At 41.2% G+C, this 13,015-nt stretch overlaps 1 protein-coding gene across 11 annotated transcripts in view; it reads left to right on the top strand.

Annotated features, from left to right (window-relative positions):
* sgip1a (SH3GL interacting endocytic adaptor 1a) overlaps nt 1-13,015 on the top strand; it is a 43,743-nt gene that overhangs the window by 19,872 nt on the left and 10,856 nt on the right. For 4 of the 11 annotated variants that reach the window (XM_055508378.1, XM_055508375.1, XM_055508371.1 and 1 more), the window contains 12 exons: nt 6,201-6,264; nt 6,968-6,992; nt 7,105-7,125; nt 7,356-7,412; nt 7,611-7,674; nt 7,932-8,107; nt 10,291-10,302; nt 11,094-11,115; nt 11,220-11,310; nt 11,547-11,632; nt 12,279-12,359; nt 12,833-12,904. In XM_055508378.1, coding sequence (XP_055364353.1) covers nt 6,201-6,264; nt 6,968-6,992; nt 7,105-7,125; nt 7,356-7,412; nt 7,611-7,674; nt 7,932-8,107; nt 10,291-10,302; nt 11,094-11,115; nt 11,220-11,310; nt 11,547-11,632; nt 12,279-12,359; nt 12,833-12,904 — 771 coding nt within the window. Of the gene's footprint in view, nt 1-6,200; nt 6,265-6,967; nt 6,993-7,104; nt 7,126-7,355; nt 7,413-7,610; nt 7,689-7,931; nt 8,108-10,290; nt 10,303-11,093; nt 11,116-11,219; nt 11,311-11,546; nt 11,633-12,278; nt 12,360-12,832; nt 12,905-13,015 lie in introns of all 11 variants that reach the window. The other 7 variants (XM_055508380.1, XM_055508379.1, XM_055508372.1 and 4 more) reach the window with 6 other exon arrangements.

The following is a 13,015-nucleotide window of genomic DNA, read 5'->3' as shown; positions in this document are numbered from 1 at the left end:
GCCTCATACGTACTGTATAACAGGGTACAGAGCAACATATCTCACACAAATCTCCCTTTCCAGAGGACACGTGATGTCTAAGGCCCGTCAATCTGTTGCGTAAAGTTGAATTGATTCATCAGTGACTAATATCAGATGTAAATGTAGGCGTGTGCGCATGTGTGTAAAATATTTTCACAGTACCTCCTCCTCCTCCCCCATCTCCTTACTCAAAGCAGAGTTCCTACTTAACAAATACCCTGTTGGGAAAAAAAGTAAAGGTCCGTCTTCTCATTTGTGAATCTCACGTCATTATGCGCCCACATTGTCTTTTGCCTTATGCCTCAACTACTGTGAATCACCACATTTAATATTAAAATGATGAATAATCTCTATCCTAGCAGCAGGTGTGTATCAGCATATTGGCTTTTTTAATATAGCAAAAGATTTTTACATATATTTTTATAATGACCAGGTGCAAGCGCAAACACTACAGCAGGAGAAACTGCACATCACAGCTCATACGATTAGAGCAAAGACAAACAAATAACTGATGGCAGGAATCACATACTGTAGCCTGATGAATAATTTGTTTTTCACTTCCTTTGGAAAATTTTTCTTTATATTTTTCAGATATAACACCCTTTAAAAAAAATTAAGGACAAACACAATTTTCATAGGCTGCATTTTCAGGTTGTACCAATTTTTTGGCGAACAGAGAACTCAGTATTATGCCTTCAGCGTCATAAAACAAGTTTAAATGTGTTTAAGAAGAACTTGCTGTGTCCTTCAAAGTGAGCTGATGCACTGCAGCCAACCTTCCTCCGTCACTGAATTAATTGAACTGTAGCAGGCTTTTATTCTGAAGAGGATTTTGATACATAATTTCTCTCTCTGCTATTCTAAGTTCTGTGTTCAGAAAGTTACTGACCACCAATTCTGAGTCTAAAATTAGTTTTTGTTTTGCCAAAAGCTAAAACAGCTAGGCCTTAAAAACTGGACGAGCTCACATTGACGTCATGCGGCCTCAATGTTGAACAGAAATAAAGCATAGAAAACTTTCAGTGTAATTATTTTTGAAGGCTGCGCTTCATGGTTGTTGCGGTGCAGCCAGCAACCGTCTGTAACATTGTTTCGCCATTTAATGACCGTATTATGCAGAGTAAAACGTTTATTACACTTTGTATGGGAGCAGACCCCTTTCAATGAGGAATGCAAAACCGCAGGCTCCATTAGTGCGTGCACAGCATGCTGGTGATGGAGGCCAGAGTTCACAGTGAGCATACATTTATAACAAAGACTTTTCCAGCGCGTGTGGACCGTCCGCCGTTTTAGCCAAACTCAAGGTAACTGTCTATGAAATGCTCTATGAAAAGCTTTAGGCTGTTTTTCTCAGTTGGGTGGCTGCAGATGGCATTTCTGGAGATTGTCAGGATAATGTGGATAAATCAGGAAGGGCAGAATTCAACTTTTTGTTTTCCACCCTCTTTGTATGTATGCAGCGGTGATCTGTTTTCATAGGACGACATGGCTGAAATAGCTGAGGCCTCGTCTCCAGGGGAAATTCGGGGCCTAACGGGGGTTTTGACAGCTATACTGTGGCAGTACCCCTGCACAAACTTACACATAAGTTGTGTAAAAAGTACTGCCTGCTAACTAAAGGTTACCCTCAAGGTGCAGTAGAAGCGTTTGGGAGCTTTGTAGCACAGTAGTTTTGTCAGCATCTGTAGATGTACAGTATAGATGAGAGTCAATGTTTTAAGAAGTGCTTAGAGCTGGGATCCCTACTGATACTCAAGCTTAAACTTCCATTTGTGATATGCTAATGCTTTAAAAGATTCTTCCATTTCATCATGTGTCTTGCAATCTAAGAGTCATTAGGAATCTCGTTATGCACTGTGAAATGACCAGAGATCTTCCATCTACGGTATGCTGATCACGCAGCCTTTGACGGGTGGTATTGGGCTGACAAGAGCAGGGGCTCTTTGAGTAACAGCTGCAGGGAGAGAGGAAATGTGTGTCCATAACTCCCTCCTTCATCTATTAAAGTCTTATGTTAATGCTGTAAAGTGACAGGCTAGAGCAGAATACATCTTTTTGTCCTTGTGCCATGAACATCCATGTTGGAGGCCTTTGTCGGAGCTGGAGATGGGAACCATAAGTGCTGGTTGTTTATAGAGATGGACAAGCTGAAGGGAACAGATGGAAACAGAAACGGACAATAGACTCGCAGAACACTGTAGTTTTTTTAATGAATAAAACTATAAACTATAAAATACGCAGTAACTAAATATACAATTGACTTTGCTCATTTAAAGCTTTTCAGTTTCTGTTTCAGTACATTATCTGTTTAAACTTCTGTATTAATTTTCTCTGAAAATAAAATAATGATGTTCAGTTATTAACGAGAGGAGCTTGAGCTGAGGCCGATGCTTCTCTACCATCCTGCCGTTCTCCAATGTATTTTCTTTGTCTCTGCACCAGCTGCCTGCATGCTGCTAAACAGTTTCTGGCCCTGACCCGCTTTCTTGGAGAGGTGGATAACATCACTCCTAAAACAACCCGTGAATGTAATCATGCACCAAATCATGCATGTACACAGTGTATCTAGTACAGTACACTATATGTGTATACTTTTTAATTCCTGTGCCTTTGCACTGCACCGGGTGCATTGTTACTGCAGGCACCACAGCTGATAGCTCACAGTGCAGCCACCTGGACAGTGCAGATGAGCCCTAATTTTAGCATCCACAGGCACAAACGCAAACTGACGCCGTCTTTTTGTCTTTTCTCTGACACACTGACGCAACACACACACACGCACACACACACACACACACACACACACATCCAGTGAGGCTGCAGGTGATGGATGTCGATGGTCATTTCTGGGGTTTTTCTCCTGCCTTGTCCATTTTAGCTTTCAGTAAGAGCTGTGAGGTAATGAGACACGGGGTACGTTCCTCTCTCCTCTTTGCCTCAACTGTCACGTTTGTTCATAGCTAGAAACCAGAAACCAGCAGAGAAAGTGAAGATGGGGAAGATTTAATGAATGCATATCTTTTTTGCTCTGCTACCTGCAATGATGAATAAAGTGGGAGACTATTTCTTTATTATTCCTGTAGAGTTTATCTAAAGACATGCACATATTAAAAATGAAGACAAGCAGCTTCAGGTTAAAATTCAGTGTAGCACCTTTTATTAGCTCCTAATTAAAAGCATCTGATTGTCACACAGTACCATCTCCTCAAGAATGCACGTCAACGCTGACACTGCAGATAAGATTTCTAGCTCTATTTAGTTCTGCAAAATGCATGGTGAAAACTTAAATGAATTAACTTATTTACCCATCACATCTCAATCATTGTGTCATTGCAAATTCTTACTCGGTTTATATATCAGTTATGAGCAACACAGTGTGTCTCTCCTAGCTGTCTCCTTCTACTCTCGCCTCTCTGGCCCAGAAGGATGGATGAGTCATGTCCACAAACGAGCCTTTAGACTTTAGTTTGAAGTAGGCCTGTCTATCTGATTATTGCTATCTGCCTCCCTGCCTGTCTGTCTCACTGTGTTCTGTCTCTATGACTTTTTCAGGCTTCCTGTTTAAGTTGCCTGGCTGCTTGTTTATGTGCCTCCCAGCCTTGGTGCTGCTACACTAATTACATGTCTTCTTGCTTGCTAACCTGTCTGCCAGCCTGCCAGAGGATCCCCTGTGCTTAGTCTTAATACCTACAACAACCTGGCACGCCGTCTTCACACTTTCCCACTTGAGCTTCCTCTGACATGCGTACATAACACGATTGTGTTTTCCTCCTTGTTTAAGATTAAATAAATTTACCTCAAAAAGGAAGCAACCTATTTTATTTGTTATGTTCTTTATCTAATTCAGTATATATGTGTGTGTGTGTGTGTGTGTGTGTGTGTGTGTGTGTGTGTGTGTGTGTGTGTGTGTGTGTGTGTGTGTGTGTGTGTGTGTGTGTGTGTGTGTGTGTGTGTGTGTGTGTGTGTGTGTGTGTGTGTGTGTGTGTGTGTGTGTGTGTGTCAGAGAGAGAGAGCCCCTTCAACCTGTTCCCCCTTGTAGCAGCTTGTTACCAACGCCGGCTCTACTTGACCAGAAGCACCCCACGTCTCTGTTTGAAAAAGTGTAGCTCACATTGTATTTATGGCTCTGTGTTTACATTAGTGTCTGTGAGTTGACATGATGGTACAGGACCACTCAGGTTAACATCTACACCGTGACAGTGGGTGGATGAGCTGCCTGTGTACAACCGTTTAGTGATACTATACTATTATAGTAGTATTATAGTACTAGTATACTATAATATTTATTACTGCAGCTTTTCAGTGTTTTTTGTAGTAGGCTGTGTTAGTGGCAGCTGCTTCCTGTAGATTGATGGGTGGAACTCAGAGCTAAAATAAACATATTCTCCAGATTTAAGTTTGTTTCTAAAGTTAAATTAAAACTCTAACGTGGTTCAAAAACTGGCCATCTAACCTAAACCTGAATGGCACCCAAATTACTATTTGACCAGATAAACACTATTTAAAAAGTAACACCCTACATTACTACTGAGCTGCACACACACACGAGAACTGAAAACACTCACACACAGCATTTTATTTTTATGAGTGACTTTAAGTGTTTTTTCCTGGCTAGCGATGGTCAGTGTACTGTTATTACTGTTTTTCTTCAGCTGTCATGCCTTTTTTATGATTTGGCAGTGCTCTGGCTTCACGTCCTTTGGTTTGTCCTACAATTATATTATAGTTTCTTGACAAGAAACCACTAACTGCATTAGCACTTGTGCTAATATCCTTCTGAACGGAAGCCATTAAACATTGTTTACTGTACCTTTTTAGTCCCTCTGTTTTGATTAACCGCTATTGTACGTATATGTGTATTCTTTCGTATTAACATCATTCCGTCCCAATTTCCTGTAGCTCTCTGTTCTGTTGAATACATTTGCAGATGCTCTCAAAATTAGCTTGTACATGTGTGAATCTGTCTTTTATCCTGTGCATAGACTATGCATGCTCTCCTCCACGCCGTTTGAGCTGTGGCTGTGGCTATGGGTGCAGGGCCAAATGCATTAGCAGGATCAGTTATGAGGTATTTCTGGATGGCACTTCTCAGGGCTAGCGGGCCTTTCTGCATTGATTTCCCATTTTGTCTGCAGCCTTGCTGGCGCAAAGATTAATATATTGAAGAAATAAAAATAGGAGATGAGGGAAACCTTGTGTTTTTTGGAGCCATCGTCATAAATCGTAGAGTATCTTTGGATCTTTACGAACACATTTGTCATTTGATATTGATAAGCTTTAATGGTGTATTTAATTCATGAGCGCTGCCATCGGTGTTGAATTCGAGTACCAGACATCAAGCAGAGGAGCATGATACCGTGCGTGTGCATGTGTGCGCGTGCATGTGCGTCTGCGGTTGTTAGAGAATCAGCATCAGGTTGCTTAGCGTTTATTTGCACATGGTACATGGTACGAGGAGGTGATCGAGATCATGAGGTGATATGAAAGGTTCTGAAGAAGGACAGAGAAGAATGAGAGCAAGGGGACTATCTGAAAGCAAATGGAGGGGGACAACTGGGCTTTTATCTTGGGTAAGAAAGATCCAGGATTGTGTGATGAGTGCATTCAGAATGGTTCTGCGTTAATACTGTACTGTATTTACTGTCAGCTCACCCCTGCAGTGCCACGTGTATCAGGACGAGTCAGAGGGAATAGGAAGCACTTACTGTATAATGATTGAATGAGTAAATATATGCAGTCTCACAAAGGCCTTGTTTTAGTTTCTGTAGCAGTGACAATGACTGGCAGTCACATGGTTAATCAGTAGTAATCAGCCTTATGGTTTGTACATTATGTTATCAGCTATGTGACCTACAGCTGTCTAAGCTATTCTTGTTCACTACGCTCTTGCATTGATTTCTTTTCAGCACTAATGAGTTTTCCATTGCAGAAAACAGCCTTGAGGATTGTAAGATCGCCTGTAATGACTGTAAATACTTTTTCATTGTAAAAGAGTGTTTGCGCTCACACTGATGCACATGGTCACTCAATAATACATGAAACGTCACCTTTGAGCTCCTGCGTGATACTGTAGCTGCTGGACAGTTCACCTTCAATGCACCCACATGCAGCAGCCTCTGGTCAGTGCTTTGGTGTCTCTTTATATAATATTTGACCTTTTTTGTCCTCTTTCTCCACAGGATTGAAAAAACGCACCAGGAAGGCCTTTGGGATACGGAAGAAAGAGAAAGACAATGACTCTACGTGAGTCCTCATTTACAAAGAACGCAACGGTTGCAGTTTTGATCACAACTTTTTCAATTTGACATACATACTGCAGCAGATCATGCAATTGTATTATACAGCAAAATAAAGGGATTACAATATGTTTAGGACATTTACAGGATTAGTACAGTAGGTATATAACAGTAGGTATATTTCCTGACAGACGTTAGATGCTGCTTCCATTAATATTGCAGGAGTTAAAGCAGTCGATTAGGTCACAGGGGTCCAGTATATTACCAGTGGTATTAATGGTTAATTAAACTGCCTGTCCAAATCCTGCGTGACCAAAACAGCGTGCCCACACTCAGTTCTGTGGACCCAGCTTGGATGTAGTATTATTCCTTTTCCTGTGTATATTCGATGACATCACTGAAATTGAGCAATTAGAGCCAATTAGATAAGGAAGGAAGGACTCAGTCAGCCAGCAGAGTGTTTGAAGTGCTACGTTTTTCTAGAGAGTTTAGCTAATTTGCTGCTGTGCATGAGACACTTCAAAGTTTTATGAAAGGTTTGTGTGCTAGGATGGCTGAAGGAGTGTGGTTTGTAAGTGAATAAGCTGTCAAAAGACTAATCCTTGAATACAGCTTTTAAATATTTTAGCTTAACTAATTAGAAAATCACTTGATTGCAATATGAAGAGCTCACACGCTGCTTTTATTTTCTACTTCCAATTCTCCCACAGGGGGTCTCCAGACAGAGACGGGAGTGTAAGTAGCTCAAAATATTTATATATCTATGAACTAGTCTTCAGAATGCGCATATACATTATTACTGCAGGAAATGCATTATAAATTGTTTTGTGTCTTTTTCACTTGCCAGGAACCTCAAGAGCTTGAATCGGTATTAAAGTCAGCTCTAGTTCCTTAGTGTAGACTGTGTTTGTATGTAGCACTTACAGTAGACTGGTTGTTCAGTAAACATCAGAGTCAGTGTTTCAGCTAGAGCTACACTAAATACAGAGCATTGAGATGTATTTTGCAGAATCTGCTGCAAGATTGTGATATCATTGTGAACTGTGCCTCTAGTTTTTGGTGGGATTGTCATTTTACTCTCTTTCTCCTAAACCTCAGAAGAAAACCAATGGGGCACCTAATGGTTTCTATGGAGATATTGACTGGGAGAGATATGTAAGTAAAACACTTTTTAAATGGATTTAAAAAGCTTCAGAACTTATTGTAATCATTATAAAAATCAGTCTGCTGTTAAATAATTTGAGAACATTTCTCATAAAAAATTGTACTGTATTACTTTATTCTTTTACCATTATCTACAGTATTAACATAAATATCAGACAGCAAGGGCTTTAAACTGCCTCTGTGTTTCAGAACTCTCCTGAGGTGGATGATGAGGGCTACAGCATCAGGCCTGAAGAAGAGTCAGACGAGGGAGATATCCTCACCACAGTTGAGTCTTCTTTTCCCCTAGACCAAGTCTCTTAAGCATCAATTTATTGAATGCTTTGTTTGTACCAGATTTACTGTACAGCACTTGCACACAAACATCAGTTTGTGATGTAAAAGTCATTGTGTTTTACAAAGGAAAAAACAGTGATTGTAAACACTGTCCACGTGACTCAGTAGTGTGTTAATGTGGTAAATGTTGACTGACAGTAGTTCAGAAAGCTTTCCTTGACACTGTTTTTTCACCTACCACCAAAAAGTCCCACTTTTTCTCCTCTGATGAGTCGGAAGAAGAGGAGGACAACAGGAAAAAATTCAAAATCAAGATAAAGCCCTTGCCAGCTGATTGTGTGGTGCTGGAGCCCTCAGTTGACGAGCTCAAGGCCTCCATAGGAAACATAGCTCTGTCCCCATCTCCTCTGGTGAGTAGTCCTGTCCTCTCATTCTTGGCTTTTATTGATGGACAACAGTGTCCAGTTAGTTCTGGGATCGTTTGAACAAACATTTAGAAGTTCGGGGTTCCCCACACATTAGATCTTTAACCACAACATAAAAAGTCTGACTGTGTTTGAAATCATGCGTCATTTTCATGAACACATGCCGTCAAACAGCCAGTTATTTAGCAGTGAAACTCCAAAGCAGGCTTTGGGATCCTCAGTCCTTCAAACTCCGACCCACAGTCCACATGTTCTCCAGTGAGGACAGGTAGCCTGTGTTTACCTGAATAATTCAGGTAGGAAAGTGGGCACAATGAGTCTGTGTGTAGGCGCGCAGTAGAAGGAGCGTGTGGTCATTTGAGCTTCAGGTCTTAATAATTCAGTCTAGACTCCCACTGACATCGTGAACCTGATCAGGTGTGCAGGGCTTTTCATGCTGCTAATGCCAGCGTGTCTGGCGTGTGTTTGGGACTGAGACTTTTAGGGCAGCACTGGTTGTTTCCACCATATTGACTTCAGTACTGTAGGACCTTGAGGGCTGTGATGGATGGTGTGTGGTCATCCTACCTGAACGTTTACAAGAACTATGACTGGAATTACTGGATGATGAAATGAGTCGCACTCTAGGACCCGCTGTGGACTGACAATAAAAGGGTCCAATAACAACAGGAAGAGGGGCCAGATGTTAACACAACCAGCTTCTTTCAAAGCTTCATCTTTAGAATCATTTGACAACAACATTTCTGTGTCTCTGACGTCCTAGTCACTGTGACCCACTAATTTACCCACGCTTTTATTTTCTTCATTTTAATATGGCCATCTATTTGCTGAATGCAGTAAAGAGCCTCAGACCTGCTCCAGCTTTACACTACATGTGAATGATTTCAGTTAGAGGTAGATGATTGCCCGCTTTGCACTGTAATGGTAAAATACTCTCCACCCTAGTTGTCTAACTGCTCCATCCTTTTCTTTTTATTTCTCTCTTATAATTTGTTGCTGCTTATGATGATGTTAACCTTTGTAGAGGAGTCCGGTAAGCTTTGCATGTAGTTTGTTTCTTTCAACCCTCTTCAGTATTGCGTGAGAAAGCAAGTATTTATTAATTCTCTTTTAATGTGGGCATGTTTCACTGTGGTGCGAATACTGTAGATAGAGTATTGTTGTGATTGTCTGTGACTCCATAGCTTGTTTATAGCACTTTTTTTGCTTTGGTGCTTGGAGTTCAGGAGGTCTGTCTTTTCCATTCTTTCCACTGGCTATGACAACTTAAATCTGGTTTTAATTGCTTCTGGATTCTGGAGTTTCCAGTTCCCAGTGCAAATAAAGTGAACACAAAACATAAGGGAGAGGAGGAAAAGGTCAGAAGAAACAAGACAAACATAGGTTTTGATTGTGTCAGCTCAACGCACAGTCGCGTCAAGGAAAAAAAAATGACTACGACTGCAAAATACTCCTCTACTCTACAACTAAAAGCAAATATGCAATATTGAATTCAACAAAGGAACCAAATTGTGTAACACTTTTAAATCCTGGGTTATAGAGATTGAAGCCTGACACAGTGACTGAACTGTTGTTCTTCCTGTTTACGTGCAACGGAGACGATGATTGGTTATGATGAACTGTTTCTGCACCAACGCATCCAATGAGATGCATCTTTTCCACCAGCATGACCCCACCCCCTTTTTTTGCATGACTGTAGTCACTCATGGCTCACTGCACAACTGGAACAAGCAAGAATGAGGGATGGACGGAGAGAGGGTTGATGCGAGGTGGATGTGACGCAGGCAGATGGAGAGATTTGCATAGAAATTAAAGGGGCAAACGCAGCAGATGGGAGACTACACGGGAACAGAAACGCAAAAGGATTACATAGTAAAAAAAAATTACTATTGCAACACAACATGGGTCAAATAAAGGGAATGAATGCAGTTAAAAATAAAAAATCTGAATGGCATATGGATAAATACTGTTTACGGATTTGTATTTATGCACAAAAATACTTATACATCAGATTCCAAAGGACGCGTTTCAGACATATCACATTCTGGTCCTCATTCCAGAATCTGAGCAGCCAGGTCACGTTTCTGCTCCAGCTGCACATGATGTCTTTACTGATTTGTTACTCTCTGACCAGGTGTCTCTTCTCTCTTCCTTTTTGCTGGTCACAGAGACGCAGCCCGGTAAGTGTCCTTTTCTCCTGTGTCCCTGGGGTTGAGCTTAACATGTCACGTGCCTTCATGGATTGTTTTGCTTGTCACTTTGTCTATGGGGCTCGTTACACACTAAATCTTAGTCAAATCAGTGAGTGGGAGCTGTCAGATAATTTGTTCCAATATAAATATTTAAACATTTAAGCTAATAAATGTGAAGAGCTCTGTCTCTCTCTTTCTCTCTTTCTATATATATTCAGATTCTCCTGATCCCCTGTGTGCTTGTGTACTTGTTTTTCCATCTTGAATGGCTTCATGCATGGTCTCTGTAGTGGGAGAATATTTGCACTTTTGACAGCTGGAACCTTTGATGTCTTAGTTTACTCACTCTGCATCGTCCTGTTATCTCATCTCCTCCTGTCTCTCCTCCTCCGTCTTCTACTGTAGTTCTTATTTGCCCTGTGCATTTCATTTCTTGGCTCCTTACATACATACATACATACATACATACATACATACAAGTTCACATGCAGCTGAGATGTATAAAGATCTCAGCTTCAATAACCAAGACTATTTCTCCATCACTCCTTTTCTAATACAAGCAGCCGTTTCTATGCTACAAGCCAATGCTTGCAGCAGTTTCCAATAGCCCCAGATCAAAGCAAGGTTTATTATTTGTATAGTTTCATTTCCATTGCTTTTATATTACCTTTAGTAAAAGAGAGTTAGGTACGCCACTATGTTTCTGCAGAAGCCTGCATTCACCTTCTGAGGTTTTGTATTTTGGGTTCTTATGTTTCTCGTCTTTTTGTCTGCTACAGGGTTTGCGAAGGAACACCTCCAGTAAGTACAGTACCAGTGCAGTCGCACCATGGGCCAAGCTCACTTAAACAATGGTCAACGAGGAGAGTGTGGTGAAACTAAAGGCATGTGATTTGCGTTTCCAGGTGAGGAGATTGCCAGACCAAGACGAATCGTCCCTTCTGTGCCCACTGTGGCTCCCACACCAGCACCAGCACCACCACCACAGCCCCCCAGGTACAGTTCACACTTCACTGTTCCCTCACAGGCAATAGGTAAAGTAAAGGTGCAGCATGAGCCACTGTCTGTTTTGTGTGATCAGTGAGTTTTGTGGTATTTACTGTAAGATATTTCAGTTGATTACTGTACATTGTAACTGCGTGCTGACCAGGTTCATTTCTAATTGGCAGACATTGATGTAATTGTAAAAACCGCATAACAACCACTCCTGTAATGTGCATCCTGTGTTGCAGAGGTCAACAAACACCAGTCCCTGAAGACACCACAGCCTTATTTGGGCCTCCTTTGGAAACTGCCTTCGGAGAACAGAAAACTGAAGGTAATCTTTCTCCTGCATCAGCAACGCCATGAAAAGTCTTACAAACACACAACATTTGTCTAAGACTCACTCACTCATTGTCACAAGGACAAAGTTGAAATTGGCCCTGGGGTGTGTTTATATGCACATTGGAGTTTGTTAATGTACAGATTCACCTGCCCTTATACTGTTTATTCCAATTGGACTTTGTGATGTAGGCTTTGGGAGAGCACTTAGCTCTAATGCAGATGACGCTGATGCACATGCCAGAGCTTGGCAACTCACTTTCTACATTCATTCACAGGAATAAAAGAGCTCTCTGGCTGACATTGGCAATATATAGAGACATATACAGCATATGCAATACCTAAATGATGAAATGCAGTGGTGTGTGAAATTATGACACATATTATGCACAGTTTCCATTATGTGTACAGCCAGCAGCAGGTGTGCTGTAATAAAACGTCTAAGACTTTATAATTGTTGTTTTTTGCTAAAGATTAACACTAATGTTAAACGACTGTTTTAATCCATGTACACAAGGGACTATTTTCAGTACACTTAAGATTTTTGAATTTTTGATGCTATTCAACAGCCTCCATTATAAAGCCCTGAATATTAGAATAGGTTTTGCCTCACGCGGCCTGTTCTCTCCCCCTGAACGTAGTGGTTCTATCAGAGTCTGACGTGTGGGGAACCGCTGTGTCAGACACTGAATCCTCTTTGACCAGATCCTTTCCCACAGGAAGTAAGTTCTGTGACTGCCTAGTTATTGTGCTGCACCTCCTGTTCTCCCTGGAATGACTGCATAGACCCATCAGCTCACCTCATGAAAACCCCCCATCATTTGACTAATGAACAGCTGGTAACCTGTTTTAGTAATCAGCCATTTCACAACCAACCATGTGGTCTTGGTTAAAAGATACAAGAGAAACCTGTTTCACATTTTGCATCAACCCCTGACCTCTCGCTGCCTCCTCCTTGCATTTGGTCAATGCATGGTGTTTACTAAATGTACAGTGTTGCATGGTTTATGATTTGTACAGTAAGATTATCCTTTATGCTCAAGATGTTTTGGGTGCATTCACCAGTTGGAAACAATATCTGTGATGTATTTATCTCAACCTTTCCATTTGTTGAATCCCTATTAAATAAACACTGATGCTGAGTGTAGGTTACTGACCGGTGACAATGCTCATTGTTACATTTCTATTGTTGCAGCTCCACCTCCACTTCCACCCAAGAATGTCCCAACCTCTCCTCCCACAACTGGCCCTCCCCCCATAGGTGGAGGTAAGAAACCTCTTTGTTCTCTGTTTCTGCCTCGCTGTTACACTCTGACTCTATCAACATATTTTCATCTTTCCATGAGTTTTCTTCTCTCTGTGATGTTGTAAACTTGCT

The sequence above is a fragment of the Betta splendens genome, chromosome 4, assembly GCF_900634795.4.
Source record: "Betta splendens chromosome 4, fBetSpl5.4, whole genome shotgun sequence".
Classification (NCBI taxonomy): domain Eukaryota; kingdom Metazoa; phylum Chordata; class Actinopteri; order Anabantiformes; family Osphronemidae; genus Betta; species Betta splendens.
The sequence above is the reverse complement of the archived record's forward strand: the minus strand, read 5'-3'. Positions and strand labels throughout refer to the sequence as shown.